Below are 19,893 nucleotides of genomic sequence, written 5' to 3' on the forward strand. Positions count from 1 at the left end.
ATTTATAGGGCTTGACTGCAGCCCGGTTCAGTGGATTAGTCATTGAGATGATATGCTAATATAACAGTGAAGTGTTGAAAAGGCTGAAGATTTTAAATTTTAATGCAGCAAATTTTAATACAGCAAATAGAGGTTCTTCCTGGGTCTCCACGCCTTTACCCACTGCCAACCCCCTCCAAGGACTCATATTAACGGTTTCCAGAATAACAGTAATTTAATAAAATCTTGACAGGTTAAGGTTCAGGATTGCAGGTGACAGTACCTGACAGCAAAAATGTGTCCAAAGCAATGAACAGACAATCTCTAATCCGTGACAAAACCTGGCCCACGGTAAATGACAGAGTGTAGATCTTACTCAATGAGCAAGAGACAGATTCAGCGCAGAAGTTACGTTGGACTCTTCCCTAACTTCTCCCTGTTTTTAACTTGCTCAAATACTTCTTTACATTGAGGTGGAGCTTGAGTGACTTGAGTCACGCATCTTAGTGAGTGATGGTCATACCTTGGGAGTGGATATGTCAGAATAGTACCTGAGATAACCCTGGGATGGGGACTTGAGTCACTCCTAGAGGGATTCTGTCATGGTTTGTTGATCCAATGGTCATCATCCTTATCTCCCTCAGTTTTCAGATGATGTGCAGCTAATCAGCTAGAAAGTACTACCTTTTAAATTGAAAAATAGTTTTAAAAATTTCTTACTTTGCAAGGCCTGTTTGTTTCAACAGAAACACAGGGGCTCCACTCCACTCTCCACTTACTCTCCCTTGGATTGTGTTGTGGGCGGTCAGAAATTCTTTGTTCCATCCAGAGAGTAGCAAATGTATTTTTCCCTGTAACTTCTCTACTGTTATCATCCCATTTATCCACAGCCCACTTGACTCACCCTCCACTGCACTGAACACCTTACCTCAATGAACAGATTGATCATCATGAATGATTAAAAAAAAAAAAAAAAGAAAAAAAAAAAAAGAGAAACAGATTTATTCTTTTCAGGTTGGTTTGTTTTTGTTTTTTTTTCTTTACACCTGCCAGGTTGCACGAGACTCTGAACACAACAACAGTCACCAAATGTACAATAAACATACACAGTTAAATAATAGGTGCGGCCCAAGCAGTCCAAGAGGTGCAAGATCAGGTTGCGCAGGCTGGGGTTTTTTTTTTCCTCCAGGAAAATACAGAATCTGACCCAAAATGCCTCCAAGGGACAGCATCTCCAAACAAAACACAGACCTTGCAGGCAACTGAGAGGACTCTGGATTTACACTTCTGTGGGACATAACTTAGATCTTTGGATTGCTCTGGTTTAAATACAATAATACATCCTGTACCTTCTGCACTGCAGAAGTGGAGAAAAAAAATCCGTGCAACCTTTGCCATCTGTGCAATCACTGTAGTTCCTTATTTTGGAAGGAAAATCTGTGGTACTTCCATTTCCAGGCATGCTTCTTTTGCAGGCAATTCATTCAACTTGGGACACTAGGAATTACTTCACCTGGAATCAGGCCAATAGCCCGAGTGTGCTGCTGCTGCAGTGCAGAGAAACTTTGATGAAGAATATTTGAGTTCAAAAAGGGTGTTTTAAAATGGTTTTCTGTTTTAAATAGTTTTCAGTTTTAAATAACTGGTACAACTGTCCTCATTCATGAACCGTTACAGCAAAGGTGAATAGCGCAAAATAGTTTTTAAATCCCACGTCTGCAGCACCATTAATGGGAACATATTTGATGCTCAGCTACTGTCAAACTTTTAAGAGTCTTAATTACTCCTGCAGGGCAGTATCCCAAGTATTCCCTGTCTCCCATTTCCAAGTCTGCTATTTTCCTGCTACTTGTAGCATTTCTGGCTTGCTATTAAATCAGCAGCAGCCTGAAGAAAGCCAAGACAAAATTCTCCCTACTCTCTTCCCACGTGAACAACATTGCAAGGCCAAACACTGTAATTCTAAAGTCCTTGGCAACATGAATTCAGATTACTTACTGGGCACTGTGGTTGCTTGCCCACACTGCCACAGTGGCTGGGCTGCCAAATCCACAGAATTTAAGGTCACTCATTGCACTTGACCAAATGGGAGCTCTGGTCCATGTTAATTCTACCTGGTTCATTAGTGCTGCAGTATGGTGGTACAGCAAGTGAAGAGAAAGCCCAGGAACAAAGTAATCCACATTTTGGCAAGTCACTTCAAAGTGACCTCAGAACAGGTCTGAGCTGGCCAGTATTTGCCAACTGATTTATCTCAATACTATTTCCATGCCACATTATCCACAGCCCACTTAGATACATTAATTACCAAAGCAATACCTGCTACACTGCTTTGCCCACAAGGAACAACATTTGCTCTTGTGCAGCCTGAGTGTGGAGTTCTCTCTCATGTCAAAGAGCTTTAACTCCATAAAACCTGATATTGCAATATGTAGTGCCTAATAACATGGGTAATCCACACCTGAATCCATGGGAATACCTATGGAAGAGTCCCACATTCACACTCAGTGCAGTACAAGAGAGAACAAATCAAAAAAACGAGACTCTCAAGTTCTTATGTCTCAAGGGCCTTTAAGACACAGCACACTTCTTTGCATTTGTTTTATAAATAAATGTATCCTGTTATGCACAGATGTTCTGGGATGAGTTTTACAGCAATGAATGGAAATTCAGACATACATGGTATATCCCATCAGGAGTCAATGGAGATCTAGTCATGTTCTTGAAATCACCAGAATGCCTTGAACAACCAACCAAGACAACCTGTGAAGGAGAACCATGTAAGGAAAAACATATTACATGGCCTTAAAAGATAAACCTTCTCTTTCCCTTTCTCCTGGTCCCTAAATGCAACATGAATTCTGTATGTAGACCAGGTCCATCACACCAGGCAACCCTTATAGATAGCTTTCCATGTCCCATAAATAGTGGTCCACTAGTACGTTTCTTGTGTGTTTCCCGAGTCCAGGGCTATTTGTTTTCTGGAACTGTCCAAAGGAACTACAGTGCATTGTTAACAAGGTTTTTTGGAAAAAAAAAATAAAAAAAACAAAGTAACCAACTCTCCATCCAGTTTTGAAGAGGAGAAATATGTTTACTTTGAGGTGGCCACAGAGATAACGACCTCTTCCCTTCAGAGGAGTGCTGTGTATCCTCGTTTTTTCCTGGCACAACTATCTTAGATCACAGCAGAAGCTGCTGTGCAGGTTTAGCTGAGCCTTTTTTTTTTCCTTTGTTTACAGGCAAAAAAGCAATTTTTCCGGCAAACACTGGAGGGAAAAGAAGTAACGGTGGCTCTGTACTACCCCTCAGGTGCTCCTGGCATTTCAATCAGTTTGTTCCAAACAACATGGATTTAAGACTGTGCTTTTCCTGCTTTCTGGAACTGCTGGGTAAAACACGGCAGGGCAGACAGCATGTAAACAGTTTTGGAGGGCTGGAAAAATAATAATTTAATAGACTGCTTCGGCACATCTTCACAGCTTCATTGTTCAATCCAATCCCCATATGGGGACACCAGGAGCCACTGGTTGGCTGCTGCTGCTCCTTTCTGCAGGCATTCTGCTCATATGGCACAGGGACACTCCCTTTCACCTTGGCTGCTAGAAGCCACAGGAAGCAGTTCTGCCATATTCTAGTAATTTACATTATGTTCTCCTGTTTAATGGCTCCTGTTAAAAATATACATATGACAATCTGCCAGAAAGCCTTCAGTTAGGCAAGTTTTTTCCCATACAACTGAAATAAAATTGTCTTCTGGACGCGCTTACATAAAGGAAAAATAAGGGTCAGCAGACATGCCAAAAATAAAGTCCAGGGCCAGCAGAGGTTTCATTTCTCTTGTCCTTTTTCTTAAAAGCTGCATTAAAAGCATCCCAGAAGGATTTTGAGGGCATTTCATGGTCACAGTGAACCCTCTTAAAGCATTAACAAGAGCTCCAAGATTTTAGTGGAAGGTAAGCATATACATTAAAACATATAGAGCCCCAGGGTACCCTCACATCTGGGCTTTCACGGAGGGGACAAGGACAAGCAAATGGTACCATGAGGCTCTTTCACTCATGCTCTGCTGAGAAAGTCCTGGGTTTTGAGATGTGCACTTCGCTCCCGCCACTCCCATTGGTGGTGGTCGTGATGATGTACTGAGTGGTTTGCTGCTGGTTGCTTGTCTGGGATTCCAAGGGATCCGTGTGGGCTGTGGGCTGGGAAATGCCCACCTGAACCTCGCTGGAGAGTGAAGAGTTTTGTTTACCATCCAAATCAGGCTGACCTTCAGATATCACATAGTGAGTCTGCATGGGGAATATAGAAAATAATTAATAACCATTCTATCTTCTGTAATTTCTCTGTTCTAACTCAAATTGGTTTGAGCAAGGAAATTAGAAAACTAAGCTCTGTTTCATTTAAATGTATTTGAGAGTAACATAATGCCTGTCTTTTGATTCAAAGGAAATTGGACTTGGATTTTGGTTAATTTACAAATGGTTAAACTCATTACACAATTAGACCATCACTACATATTAAAATAGAAATTTTCAATTCAACTATTCAGAAAGATTTTTCCTGTATTGCACATGTTCTAGCAGAAGTTGCACTCCCAGTGACCAAGATCAACACAGACCAATGACCTGCCTCCTTATGCTTGATTGCTTACAAGGAATAGCAGGAACTCTTCTTATTTTCTAATCTTACAGATAACAGCTACTGAAATGTTTCCAGGAGCTGTTCTGAAATTTGGTTTAATAGATACTGCTTAATCATAAATATTTTTAAGACTAAGCAGTACCACTAAATAATTTTGTTCTACCAATGTGATTAAGTGAAGATTTTAAACTAAAAGGAGTCATACATAAAAGAGCCAGACAGCATGAGCCTTGTAAATGGTTACACACAGACTATACTGTGCAGCCTGCACCTCTTTAGTTACCTCCACTCTGTGCCCCAGTCGTGATTTTGGCATTCTTTAAACCTTCAAGCTGAAGAGCTTTATGCCTGATAATATTCTGTATGAAAAAAAGGCCATGATGGTTTTCCTTACCTGCGTAACTGCTTTCACTTGCCCTGCATTAACACTGGTGACAGGGGTACCCACAGCAGTCTCTGTGATCACGTACTGCCCTTGTGGGATGGTCATCATCTGAATCTCTGATGCTAGAAAATTGCAAATTGGATAATCAAGACCTCCAGTCAAACTCAAAGACAACCTCCAAAAATCACTTTAAAGTCTGAAACAGTGGGTATTGAATAGAAATTCAGGTGATATAAGGCTTTGTAGAACCCTACAGGCCTTAGCAGAATTATGCCAGATAACACCAGCTGGAGATTTGGCAATTCATGCAGAGAAAACACATCCTGTTCTCACTCTAAGCATCACAGAATTACCATCCAGAACTGCATGGACATTAGAAATCATCTTCATGTCACACTCCTCTTCCACACAATTCTTTCAAGCATGTATCCAAATTTGAACAAGTAGCTATCTAACACATGGATTCTTTCTGTGTGCAAGTTCCTTGGAATAAAGGAGCCCAGTGTGCTTGTCCAAACCATGCAGTGGATCAGTAAGGGTGGTAGTGGAAGAGCTGGTAGACCCATTTACATTTGTCTGAAGCTTTATCTTCTTGATATCTATGAATATTAACCACAAAGCTGAATGAATTCTGAAAACACTGACCCATTTGATAGCTGAAGACATAGGGTATGTGTTAGTCAGACACACTTGCCAGACAAGTAGTTAGAGCTACTGCTGACACTTACAGTAGCTCCGAAATGAATTCCAGTTGCTGGGGAGATATGTGTGCTGGACTGAGGAGCCTTGCTGCTGCTGGAGGGCTTGGTTTGGTGTAGATGTAGTTGTCTGCATCTGTGAGGGACTGAGTTCCTGCTGAGATTGTTGCGAGGAAGGACTCAAAGGCTGACCCCCAACCTAAAGGAAAAAAGGGTGCAAGTGTTCTTGGTGTAGTAAGAATTGTACAGCTCTGTGCTGTCACAACTACAACCTTCTCATTAAGCAAAAACACAGGATGGGTTCCAGAGCATATTAAGCACAAGAACTCTCCTCTCTTTCCTCCAACTTGCTTCAGTCTATGGTCAATAAGCTCAGACCAGGAAACTGAAATAGTGATATTGCTGCTTGCCAAAGTGAGTCTGTGGCAGTGACTAGAGGTTAGAGGCAAAATTCTACCCTAGAGCATGAAGAGTTGCACTTCAAATATTTGAGGAATACCAGTTTCCATTTATATCTTCCAACTGACAAACTCCATTTAGCTGCAAATATGTCTGTTTCCAATAATTTTTCTCTCCTTTGTACATACTGTTGGAGAAAAAAACCTCTCACCAAAAACCCCACAAAACAAATACCCAAATAAACCCACAACAAAACACCCCCATATACCCCAAGACACCTGGGCACCGCTTGATGATCTCAATGTGAGAATCATTTCATGTATGGTCCTTTAAATGGCAAAGAAAACACTATTCCCTGCATTAGCACATGCAATATGCCAGCTGAGCAGCCTGGTAGGAAAAGCATTTTCTGAAGAGAAGAGGGAAATACCTGTGATGATGACTGAGTTGCTGGTGATGGCTCTGTGACCTGGATGTGCTGCACTTGGATGGCATGTTGGGTGTATGTCTGGGGATCATGGAGCTGCCCAACATCCACTGTGGAGTGCTGGGACTGATGAGGTGAGGTAGCCTGGGGAAAAAATTAAGCAGAGGTCTATATCTCAAATTATTTACAAAAGCAGCCATGTAAACCTCATCTGAGACACAAGGTCTGGAATAATGAAGTAGAAGCCTTAGTGGAGCACACCTGTTGAACCTTGTTGAGTTTCTTTGCACCCTGGGAGATAAAGTACACTTAATAGATAGAACCATCTCTGTGCCATTACATCTCAGTGATGCCAATGGAAAGGACTTGCCTAACATCATACAAAGCTGTGTGTCACACTGCACACTCTGGCAGTGGCTGGACTAAACCAAAGGGTTTGAAAGACAGGATTAGTGTTAATCGCTTCTCTGTAAGCATCTTTCTGTACAATGTATACATACTTGAGATCTGCATATCCAGTTCTGTAGTTTGACACAGCTCTGCATCAAGACAAGTGCTCAGAGGTTTTTAAAGATTTTTTTGAGCAACACTTGCTAATGATATCAATTGCAGTAATTGAATTACAAGTCTTGGATATTTATAAAATTAAGATCTTGCTAATATTACCTCCAGCAATCAGTGTTCATGTTCTTCTATCATTACAACAGCCACAGTCACTATCGACTGGGGCCATTGTTTAGGCCTTTATTAACCAAATTCATAACCTGATTTGTAATGAGGGGCCAGAGAGAACACAGAATTTCAGATTAAAATATAAACATGTGGTAGCTTCAGCTTCCTCCAGTGAGTAACAGATTTCCTACAGCTGCCTGAGATATTTTCCTCTGACCAGTTACTCTAGTTACACTCTGGTTTCATTTTTAGGAGGCTGTTGAGCATCAAGAAAATGAATATTCTAATAGATGCTAAGAAGGGAACAAGCAACCACTCTCTGTACTCCCAAATTTTGGCTCTGACTCACTGAGGACAAGGAAGTACAAATCAATCTTGAACTGCAGAAAATGGGTCACCCACTGACCCACCTTTCCAATTACTGGAAAACATTCCTAGAACAGACTTGAGCAAGGCCGCCCAAATAGGTAAAACTAAGTCAGTACTGTACTGATGTGTCTCCAGCAAGCTGACCAAGGCTGGCAGGACTATTTATGCCTGGTACAAGTGCTTATGAAGGGAACCCTATGCCTTATCAGTTGATTTATCTGTAAAAAGTAGCAGCAGCACTTTTTGTAACTATTCCTTACCACTCTTCTGTGCACTAGAGCCACAAGAACACACAGGCTTGGTAGAGAAGAGGTCAAAAGCACAGCAAGGTTACTCACCTGGGCCACTTGAACAACCTGCAGCTGTATGTGCTGTGGCTGCTGCAAGCCAGTTGTGGATTGAGACACAGGGATGTACTGGATGCGCTGGTAATCTCCTTGGGGAGTCCGGTAATCTGTAGTGAGGGTCTGGGATATCTCTGTCATTGCTTGGGTCAGTAAATCTGTTGTCTGAGCAGGGAGAGAGAGATATAGATCATCATCATATTAATGTACTTCTTCAGGGCTGTAGTTCTTTTATCTACACTTATGGTGGATCTGGTCATTTATTTACAAGAGCTTAATGTGTACAGAGGTTGGGGTCATAAATAGTCACCAGGGATCATCAACTAGAATTGCTCTCTTCTGTCTAAATCCTAGTCAGGACCATTAACAGCTAACAACATACCATAGTAAAAACAATTATTTTCATCTCATGGCATACCAGTATTCCGTTAAACAACAAAAGTCCTGTATTTGTGAAGAGCTGACTTGGTTTCCAAGTCAAGAAGTGGTTCATGAACATACTCCACCTTTCTTCATCCCCTGTCAGAGTGACAACTGTATTTCTAATGTGTAAAGACATTTAGTACATAACTTAATTGCGTTTAATGAAGCCAACAGCATCCTGATTGAACCTCTCCATTTTCAAGCACAACATTCTTTCATCCAGTTAGTCTTTAGACAGGAAGTTTTAAACTGTGAACAATAGGACTTTTAAAACTACATAGTATCCCTCAACACTGAAGGACACATTTTCTAGTCTTAGCTTTCACTACTGTGGCAGCTGACATATTAACTTAACAGCAGAGAGGTCAGCCACTGGAGATTCATCTTGCTCAGTGCTGTGCTGTTCAAAGGATTACAAAAAGATCCGACTCCCTGAACACAGTTTGATCCAGTCCCCAGTCACAGCTAAACTTGTCCTCTTGATGTCAGGAACTGCATCTCACTTCAGGAGAAAATTCCCAGTGAAAATCCATGAGATGTGTACCCCTTAGTTCATTATGTGGAGTCAGTAGGTCTGAATTAAAGAAAGAAATGGATTTGAGGATAAAAGACAAATCCTTAAAGCTCCAGAAAGAAATGAAAGCTCCTGACAGTGCAAAACTGTACCAGACAGGCTCAAAACCAGAAGTGATCTCAAATAATGTCTTAATACAAGTTTAAAAGTGATGTCTGCCAAAAAAAAAACAGGGTTACTAATACCAGAAGGCTCCTGTTCTGTGCGTTTCCTTGCACTGCCCTTGTGTGCCTCCAGCCCTTACCACAACAGTTTCTCCGGTTGTGCTGTCGGTGGTGAGAACAGCTGGTGTGGAACTGATGACGGCTGTTGCCAGTGGTGCATGGATTGTGTTTGGCAGCTGAGCAAACTCCGGGTGCTTCTTGCGGATGTGCTGCACCATCTTTGTCTGCAGAGAGAAGCAAAGGAGCGTTGAAAGAATAGTAAGTAACTCTGCTCAGGGCCATGTGAAATCCAAGAGCCTGACAAAACACGGCTTTTAGCTTTCCCTCAGTAAAGCAGCATCAAGATCCACATTATGAGCTCCTCTGGTCAACAAAGTTGAAAACAAGGTTCACAAACCTGCCACTGATTAGAGGTGACACTGAAGTATTGTCCTCAACAGTTTTTTACCCCAACACAGCCAAGTGTTTTATGACTTTTTCCAAAGGTCATGTTTGCTTCCCTGCTCATCTCCCCTGTAACTATCAGAGAGCAGTTTCCAAGTCCTTCCATTCATGATTGTGCTCTGGTAACTTTTCAGCAGAAATCTGTTCTATTCATGGAACAGAAACTATTCATGGAATCTTTTGGCCCTAAAACAACCAGACTCTGCCTGCACTGTCAGAACACAGCATGAAACCAGCACTCTGACTGAGAAGAAGAGAGCTCTTCTTGTGGACATACAGGTGACAGAGACCATGGCGAAAGACCATTCCCAGGGAGAGGCTGTCTGAGGCCAGAACCCCCCATACCTTACTGCTGTATTGCTTGGAGCAGTGAGGGCAGCACACTGGAGGGGTGGCAATGGTGCCTGTCAGCTGGGTGTGGGTGCTTAGCATGGGATCTGGCTCTCCTGGGCCTGCAGGACGCAGTTTCCGGATGCTTGGAGGTAGCTCAGCACCAGGATGGTTTTTCAGGATGTGTGCTTTGCGTTTGCTGGCACTCTTGTACACCTGCAGGGCAAAGATTTGGAATTAAAATGGTGCAATCCTGGTGTCTGCATAGAAAACAGATACCAGTTATCTTGATCTAGAAGGTCTGCATGTTGCTTTAGAGAATACATTTAGTTAAATCCCCAAACAATTACAATAAAAGGCATGAACATACACCTTCCAGTGTTTCATCAACCTCAACAACCTCTGAAAGCAACTGACTCCTTTGTGTGTAGCACAGAGAAGCCTTTTGAGAACATACTGTATGCCACAGCCAAACACCAAAGCAGGACAAGGAGGTAAGAGGAAAACCCTTTTTGCCATATTTGAAGATCAAATGCCCTATGTTACTTTGTTATGAGGGTTGCTGTCTCTACTTGACACAAAGCATCAAACTGTTTTAGTTCAGTGATCAACATACATTTCAGTTCTTTTTAGGCACATAACAAACAACTACTATCTAATAATTAAAACTATTTTTTCTCCTCTCAATCAAAAGGAAAGAGGCATCACAGAAAGACATACTGAGGATAAGGACAGTTAAAATACACTCCCTGGTGTATATATATCCTGTAAAAAGGCCCCCAGGCATAAAAGGCAAAGGAGAATAAGAGCAAGAACCCAAAGGTACTCCAGAAACACCTTCAGGCTCCACTGACCACTGGCAATTACTGGCACATGACCTAGTAAGTAGTTTACAATAAAAGGTGTTAAACACTAACTTTTGGAAGTGATACAGAAGCCAAAAGTACTTACTGCCCAGGAATTACACACAGACAGGATACTTAGTCCTAGGCTAACACAAGACTAAGGGTCAGTGACTGTCTGCTGGGTAACAGTATTCAAGTTTTCCAATGCCTAACACAGCAGAAAGGGGAAAACTGCAGCTTTCAATTAGCATTCCACTGCAATGGCCCAAGTGCATTTTGTCGTCTTTTTTTTTGGACAGTACTGCAGGAATGCTGCTGGCAAGCACCTCAGGAAAGCTACAAACCCTGCCAGAGATTTCTATGCAGAGACAAATTTGTTGCATCCAGGACTAGGAGTGAGCTATCCTCTGACGGGTGACTTCCCACACACCTTGTCGCAGTATTGACAGAAGTAATCCCTGTTGGGTTTTATGATGGGCAACGTGAGCTCTGGCACCTCTTCTATTTTCATGTCTGGATGTCTCTTTGATAAATGATTCACCTTAAGAGAAACAGAGAACAAGAACATATTACAGCTGGAAGCCAAATGATTGGTGCTTCTTCCAGACATGGGTAACAGCCAAACCAAAACTGAACAATACAAGCCAGCAGCACTGGAAGCATTTGATGCTGCAAGGGTTATTGTGCACTCATATTTAAGTGTTGAAGGTAAATGTGGTCTTGCTAGGTCCCATTTACAGTTTCTCTAACCAAAATTAGATAGGAAGGGGTGAAATAGTTTGCCAGAACTGTCTTGTAGCTGATATCTGAGAGTGAGGTAGTGTAAAGGGCCTCTGCCCAGATCAGAACCCCTGTGAAACCTTTGCAAACAATCTCTTGCTGCAGAACAGCCTTTACCCAGAGGCAGTGACAAGACATGGCCAGAAGAGGCCCTCGAGAAAGGGGGGGAAAGAAAAAAAACAAAAGACAGGAAAACTGAGACAGTAAGGCTGAACGAGACAGTATTTTCATCTCATGTCCTGTTAAATACAGTACACATCAGTCCGCGTTATTAGTGTTGAAATATGGTACTGACAACCATATGTACAGCACAGGCAGAAAAACGTGCAAATTTGCTGAAGAGGTAAAACACACAGGTTTAAAAAAAGATGTATCACCTCAACTCAGCTACAAAATTTGCCAAAATTTGTTTCACAGCATCCTGGCTGGATAAGACCAGATTGGACAGGGCTTGGAGCAACCTGGTCTAAAGGAAAGTGTCCCTGCCTATGGCAGGTAGGTGGAATGAGAAAAACTTTAAGGTCCCTTCCAGCCCAAGCCCTTATATGTTCCCTTGTGTTCCAACACGGGAATTCCATCTTTATTCCTTATCTATTCATCAGAATTGAGTACAGAGGCTGTAACAGAACCCAGGCACTCACCAACATGCCCCTGCGGCGGAAGCCCATCATGCAGAGGCGGCACTTGAACATGAAGCTCTCATAGTCAGTGGACGCAATCCGAGGCTTGAAAGTTTTAGAGCGGCTGATCCGATCAGCCTTCTTGGCCTCTCTCTCTGGGTTGTGCATCCTCTGCATGTGCTCTCGCAGCTTGTCCTTCCTCTGGGAAGGAGAAATTGGGGAGAAAAATGTTAGCAACGTCACAGAAACTGCCATACTGTCTGTTACACGTAAAAGACACAGTTTGAGTTGTTCAGGGACCTCTATCCAGAGAGAGAAATTTTCCTCTCAGAAAAATGTGTTCATTCACCCAGAAATATCCACTCCCTCAGTATCCCATGACAAACTTAGTGAGAGGGATCAGGCTGCTGCCATTGCAATTTACCTGGCTCACAATCTGCTCCATCTATTCCAGCAGGATTTGGAAAGGCACCTGGAGGACATGTGCTGACAAGATAGATGCCATGGACACAGGAATCTTGTCCAGGAACATTATTAATCCACTGGCATCAGCAAGAAGTTTTTTAACTGAACTGATACAAGCAATGTAATCTGAACACCTGGCAATGGAGATGTATGATGTCCCAGTTCTTAATAAGCAGATAGAAAGTTACTTTGCTATTAAATTATTAGGAATAAGATCTATTTGAAATAAGGTGCTGAGGTGACCTTGCTCCTTGTCCTTCAGAAATGGATGTCATAGCTCACACAGGACACCAAGCAATGCATGCAACTCACAGGCAAGTCTTATGTGTTTACAATTGTTATTTTCTTTCACCTTTGAGAACATGAGCTTATCTCCTTGAAAGAGGGTAAGAAATAGTGGTTTTTGTACTAGTAATGATCCAGCCAAGGGCCACCTCACCTTGAACTGCTTGCCACAAGTGGAGCACAGGAAGTCTTTACGGTCTGAGTGCCGCAGCATGTGGAGTCGCAGCTTGTCGGGGCGGCAGAAAGCCTTATCACACTCTGTACACTGGTAAATCTTCTCAGAATGGAAACTGCGCACATGTTTCTTGACCTAAAATGGCAGATCACAGAAAAATGCAGTTTATTCAAGAGGGAAGCGAGTGGTAACACAGTCTAGGAAACTCTTTGCAATATGAAATTAAAGGAAAAGGTTTTGAAAGTGTTGCATATGCTTTAGTTTAAAAAGTATTTGATCAGAACAGTTGATACCTCAGCAATAGTTTCTGTAAAGCCATAACATCTTTATTACTCATCTGGATGGGTGATTTGATTTCTTCAAGAATGATTCTTGAAGGCATCAGCTATTGAATAGTTTCACTTAATGGGCAGAGAAAGTCCACAATGTACCATTTGCACAGAATTGCCCTCAAGTTAACACGTTCACCTGAGGTTCATTATCTTCCTTTCATTTATAAGAAACCAAAACATGGGGACTAATTCCTTTCAATTAGACACAATGCAATTGCAATTACAACTGGCAAAGAAAAAAAAAACTTAGAAAAGCATTTGCTTTTCACATTTTAGCTTTTGCACACTATTCCTGAACGGCAATTACTTCTCCATAATATGGGACTATCCTTCACCTCTTCAAACATTTAGAGGGTTTTTTTTTCCTCCCCCCAATAAAGGGACTAGTGAGGTTTAACATTTGAAATGCAAGCACTACTCAAAAAATGGGTCTCTAATTAAATCCTTACCATCTTCTAATACTGATCATACATGGAACAACTTGGCATCTCTACCTGTTCCACATAGAAGTATTTCAGTAGGCAGCAGTGACTAGTCTAAATTATTCATATAGTGAGAAGAGAAAAAAAAAAAATCATTGTTAAATGTCACAAATAAAACAGAATAGTTGGAAGACAGCCATGGGACTTTCAATTGTTTGCATGGGAAAGTTTACAGGGAATTAAGTTGTAGTCCAGCATTTCTGAATCATCAGCATTCTTCTTTGTTGAACATTTACAGAAGATAAAGGACTTGCCAGGATGGAATTATTTTAGTAAATCACTTTCCCCCATCCTTTCCTCTTTAGCCTAGTGAATAGTCTATCTGTTCCTATTACTGATCTAAACTGTGTTTCTACATTTCAATTTCAGTCCAGCAGCTCAGTAAGACACATCAATTGCTTTGTTCCTAGGAAATATAATGAATATGTGCACGGTCCATCTCAGTTGTTTCTTACTGGGCATGGAAATAGAATCTTTAAATTCTACTAATGACCTTGTCCAAGTGCTCAGCATAGTGCAGAGTAGCTGCATTACTCACTGCTCCAGTGCAGGGAAGGAGAATAAAGTGCCCAGCTGAAGCCCAGAGGGGAAGTCAGGAAGCAGAGTGTCCTGATCTGTTCTGGCATTTCTTCAAACTGTTCAAATGAATTATCTTGACAGAAAACAGGCAAGGGATTAAAGATGTAAACCCACTTGGTTTTTTGTTCAGTTGTAATGACAAAGGGCAAGGTGTGCTCAAGTACAATCTGAATAAGCAAAAGACAATTCCTTTTCGTCTTTTTTCCACAGAGACATAATAGACAGGACCTCTGCTTCAGGCATTTTTTGGCAATAAGGCACCCACCCTTCTGCAGCACAGTGCCTTCTAATGCCAGATTGAAGCATCACATCTGATGATTTAGTGGACAGAGCACTTCAGTGTCATAAAACAATGTCTAGCAGTACTTGGTCACTTTTCCTTTTCAATTTCTGACTGAGGTGGACCCCTGCACATTGTGAGAATGAACTGCTGTGCAGTTACACAGGGAGTGCACTGAGAAACCCACAGCCTTGTGAGAGACCCCCAAAGCAGTGCTTCAAATCAGTACAGCATCTCACCTGGATAAAATCTGGGAAGCGTTTCTTGCAGGTGGGGCAGGTGAAATAGCCGTCATTGACATGGATGGCCACGTGATCCTTAAGCAGATCCAAGCGGTCAAAAGACTCAGGGCAGAAAATGCAGGAGTATGTTTTCTGGTCCATATGGAACTTCATGTGGCTCTCAAGGGCACCACTGTTGATGAAGCCCTTGTTGCAGATGTCACAGGTCAAAGGGCAGTTCCCTTCCCGCCCATGGAACCGCAGGTGCTGGTCCAGCTTGTCCTTCTCCCGGAAGGCCTTCCCACACTGCAGGCATTTGAACGGGCGGAAGGATTTCCGGATGAACAGGTGCTGCAGAGCTGCATTCTGAAAGAAGAATCCAAGAGACCATTAGCTTTCATTAACATGTATAGATTCTACATCCATATATATTCAGGATTAAATATACCGGATGATCAGTGAACCGAAACTTCAAGAAATTATTTTCCATCATATGCTGCCTCCAATTTACAGCAGGAGAGGCTGTGACAGGCAGAAGCAGGGGACATACCTGCAGCTACACCCTGAGTTAGCGGAACACAGTGCAGGAGTTTTCTCTCTATCCCCGATTTCTTCTGATTTAGCTGACTTGTCTTTAAGTATGCCATTTTTCTGTAAAATAAAACTAAGCCCTGTCTGAAGCACAGACCTGGGCCTGAGAAAAACTGCAATTCCAGCTGATTATTTGGCATCACATCATAAGTTCAGCCAGCACACAAAGGAATGGTGAGCCAGCACCCTGTATTTCCCTCAGGAGCAGGGTTTATGAAATTCCACAGCCCTTTACTAGATAACCTTCAAAAATCACCACAGAGATGTGCAGCAGTGGTTTAGTATTGCCTGGAGAACTTCTAATGGAACATAAATTAAAGAAATGCTGGTCTGAACTTTTTTACTATTGCCAAAAAGAAGAACAGAGTTTCAAAACTTGATGCCAAAGGCAGAATGGCAGCTTTATGAGCAACAGGTAAGAACTTGTGTGCAGTTCCCCACTCCTACTGTGCACAATGTCTCTTTGCAGCCCCTATTTTGTTTTGGCGTGTGTTTGTCTTCACTCTGCCTTTTCTGTAACATTTTGTGATTGTTCTCACTTAGTTTTGTCCCCTTACCCTTCAGATAAATCTTATAGAGCCATTCCAGTCCTGACCCAGCACTCTCTGCTGGAGGAACAGATGCTGCTGGATGTACTGTCTTTAGAAAAAGGGAAGGGGATCCTGCACCTGCATTTCAATATTGGATGAGAACTTTCATGTTGGATACTTGCAAAGCTGGAATTGAGTCCTGTGAAATCCCACAGTACACTGTCACGCATACTGCACTCAAAATACATATCAATGCTCTATTCCTCTTCAAGAATACTTCTATAAACCATTATTTATTTATGTCTTAACTTTTCACGTTGCACACAGAATCTACATCATGATAGTTAGAGAAGTAATGTGGAAGAGCATAAGTTTAGGTTATATATTAGAAAGAAATTCTCAGCTGTGAGGGTGGTAAGGCCTTGTCACAGGTTGCCCAAAGAAGCTGTGGCTGCCCCTTTCCTGGAGGCATTCAAGGCCAGATTGGATGGGGCTTGGAGCAACCTGAGACAGCAGAAGGTGTCCCTGCCCATAGCAGTGGGGTGGAACTGGATGAGTTTTAAGGTCTTTCTCAACCCAAACCACTTGGATTCCACTAAAATATTGCTGACACTTCTGCTCACATGTGTTCCATATGACCCACTTCTCCATGAGACACATTCAAGACTTCTGCAAACAAATTTCCCTGGTTTCCTGTCTCCTTTGCTTATGGGAATGTGGCAGCTGACACAAATGACATTTGCTGTGTCCCTTAAGTGCGTGCCAACAGCTGACACTGATTAAGTAAAGTTAGGAGCTCTTCTGCTGGAATGAGGGAAGAGCTTGGGAATACTGTGAAATGCTGTGCTAAGAATTAAATTTGTGGACCTGAAAGATCCTTTTCACCATCTGAACTGCAGAGGGAAACACAGACTTTCATTCCAGGAAAGAACAGGAGAGCAAATGTTTTGCTACCAAAAAAAATATTAACACTTTAATACAGGAGCTCCAGATAGGGCTTCCCAGGAGCTGTCATCATCACCATTCTCCATTTTACAAGTGGAGACAATGGGAAACACAGGGAACTACTGTAAGTCACACTGGGAAATGGAAAGATGGCTATGTGCTGTGCAAAAACAGATGTGCTGCTTGGAGAATTCCAAAGGATATCATTTCCCCGTTAACCACAGGGAGATGCTAATAAAACAGGTGAAAAGATGTATTTCAATATTCCTGAACTCCACTATGAATTTGAGTTTTGATCACTGGTACCTTAGCAGGGAGCTGACTGCTAATACAGCAGGCCAGACTCAACATAGCCCTGTTGTTATCTCAAGGGCTACAGAAGGTGAAATGTTTTACTGCTCTATCAACTATAAAAACAGAACTAAGTGTTGTCTCATTAACCTGTAGTATTGATCCAGCACAAACAATTGAGCAAACAAATCCTCCAAAACTTTAAGACTGATATTATGGCACTTCATACAAGCAATTTACTCCTATAAAATCCACCTTAAATCTACAAAGAACTGGTATGAAAAGAACTAGAAGAATGCAAATCGTTATTCAGGTAACAGTTAGTTCTGGTGACCTAAGAATGTTACACTGGTGACCTAAAGAATGAATGTAACAATTTATGGTGCAGGGCCAATCAGGAAACTAAACAGGAGTTGGACAAGACAGCGTTGATCCTTACCATTGGATTGGATTCAGCAAAAACCCAATGAAACAAAAACTCAAATCTACCTGCAGCTTCAGCTCAGCAGGCAGCATTGAGAGAGAGAAAAATACTTATATTATGCAATGAACTTGAGAAAACAAAAGCCTTGACTTCTCCAGGTCACTACAACGGCTCTTTGAATTAGAGTTTACTGCTTTGAGGGGTTTTTTTGCCTCAGGAAACACTAAACAGATCTTCAAGGTTTACTCTGTAGTTAGTAACTGCTTAAGGGGAGTTAAAGGGCAAGGAAAAAAACCACAGATAATCTTGAAGGTGTTTTGTGACCTTTCCTGTTTTCTGGGGCTGATTAACAAGGATGCAATGTGCACTGCAGTACCATCATGAGAAGTGAAGGCTTTCAGCAGACGGGAATAATTAGGGCAGGATAACAACAGGGCAGGGATAAGGAAGAGTAAAAAAGTTAAGGAGAAGGGACTTTTTCTAACCTCATTTTACTGGCTATGCTCCTTGTTATACAATCAGTTGCATTTCTTTCACCATGAAAGAAGTGACTGTGCTTTCCAAATCATATTCCTACCCCTCCTGTTTCTGGTATTAGCACACAGACACCCTACATACTGCCCAGAACTGGACTAAAAACAAATATTCATTTTGGCTGTGGACCACAATGTTCCTCTAATTTTCTACAAGAGTTGAAGGGTGTACCTCTTTCCAATACTAGGGACACAACTGCCATAGTTAAGATCTAGCTCCAAGAAAGCCCCACAGGCTCTAAAACAGAGGCTGAAGAATGAACTGATTCTATCAGGACTTGAACCCTGAGACAGGACAGATCAGTGCTTCCAGCTTGCATGAAAGCAGCCTCAGAGCACCACTGTCTTAAGTCCTAGAAAAGCTGAAGCAATTCACAAAGAATGACTGGTTTTGAAAACTAAGTCCTATCTAAGTAACAAGGAAGAATTAGAGCTACACAGGTTTCAGAATCATAACCAGGAGTCAGGACTTTCTACCTGTTATTTGGAAGCGAATAACGTACTACATATCTGAAAACCAAATGTTTGCTTGCTTTTATTACGAAGTACATGTTACTGGAGGCAGGTGCTGTGGATAGCTGAGTTGAGTGAGTGTTCAGAAGGTGGCTTTTCAGTGCTTAAAAAATTATGTTTGCTGGTTTAGTCTTATCTCAAGTGCTCATTGCTCACAGTCTGATGCAATATGGAAAGGTGTGTGCAACTATCCATCTGCCATTCTGCCAGTGCTCCTGACTTGAAACATTTTCAGGACTCTGCTGAACATGAGTTGCCAGGTACAGGGAAAGTTTGAAAGACTTGAGATACAAATATGTCACTGATCCACCACTGCACTCCTCTGAGCTGTCATCAATTTGTGATGACTTTACAGAGAAAAGATGCTAAGTCACAAGACAAAGAAGTAACTTCAGAATTTCTGTCTTTTTCTTCCTACATTCATTATTTCAAAGGATTCAAGTTCACATCTTGGATTCAAAAGTTCAGGGAAATGGCCAACATTTTCTTTTCTTACTGAGGACACTGTAGCACACTGTAAGCAATACATCCCTATGCCCTGTCAAAACTTCAGCATCTCTGTACTCTACTAAACACCCTTCAATACCATTCAGTAAAACATCCTCCAAGCTTTTAACATATGAAAATGACATCACTGGTAGAAACTTGTGATTCAGAGACTGCAAGCATTTTGTACAGTTAAAATGTGTGCAGTCTTATTGTACCCAAGCCAAACTCTTCCTTCAAGACATGCCACAGTATTTCTGGGTAGCAGCACCATTGGTCTTGCATATATACTGCTGTAAACTGCAAGCAAAATTTGGCTCAACATGTTCCTATACAGAATAGTTACACAACTCTTTCCTAATCCCTCCTCATCCCCTAAAAATGAACCCTTACCCCCACCACAGCTGCTCCTTTCCCTTAATCCAAAGTTAACACATGGAAGAAAAAGATTTTAAGCTAAATAAACTGCTCTCCCAGTTACAAAGCTTCAAGGATTATTTGCTTGAATCATTTCTCTCCCACACATAGTAGAGAAAAACAGCTCAGCCAGTTGACACAGAGCTCAGGCTCATACTGTTTGTTCGTAACACAGGTTTTGCTCTCAAAGGCAGGGTTTTCTACCCCAAAAAAGGACTTTGTCACTAAGTATCATCATAATCATCAC

General features: G+C 41.8%; 1 protein-coding gene across 10 annotated transcripts in view; it reads right to left on the minus strand.

Annotated features, from left to right (window-relative positions):
* Positions 1-964: 964 nt before the first annotated feature.
* PRDM10 (PR/SET domain 10) overlaps positions 965-19,893 on the minus strand; it is a 45,012-nt gene continuing 26,083 nt past the window's right edge. For all 10 annotated transcript variants that reach the window (XM_088066743.1, XM_088066741.1, XM_088066742.1 and 7 more), the window contains 11 exons: positions 14,935-15,282; positions 13,002-13,157; positions 12,119-12,298; positions 11,128-11,238; positions 9,868-10,068; positions 9,159-9,302; positions 7,912-8,082; positions 6,536-6,676; positions 5,737-5,905; positions 5,018-5,130; positions 965-4,271 (listed from right to left, as the gene is read on the minus strand). In XM_088066743.1, the coding sequence (XP_087922869.1) occupies positions 4,035-4,271; positions 5,018-5,130; positions 5,737-5,905; positions 6,536-6,676; positions 7,912-8,082; positions 9,159-9,302; positions 9,868-10,068; positions 11,128-11,238; positions 12,119-12,298; positions 13,002-13,157; positions 14,935-15,282 (1,971 nt within the window). In that variant the 3' untranslated portion in view covers positions 965-4,034. The remainder of the gene's footprint in view (positions 4,272-5,017; positions 5,131-5,736; positions 5,906-6,535; positions 6,677-7,911; positions 8,083-9,158; positions 9,303-9,867; positions 10,069-11,127; positions 11,239-12,118; positions 12,299-13,001; positions 13,158-14,934; positions 15,283-19,893) is intronic.

This window comes from Pseudopodoces humilis, chromosome 25 (genome assembly GCF_049639895.1).
Source record: "Pseudopodoces humilis isolate 2021_Gansu_Grassland_sample_001 chromosome 25, ASM4963989v1, whole genome shotgun sequence".
In the NCBI taxonomy this organism is placed as follows: Eukaryota; Metazoa; Chordata; class Aves; order Passeriformes; family Paridae; genus Pseudopodoces; species Pseudopodoces humilis.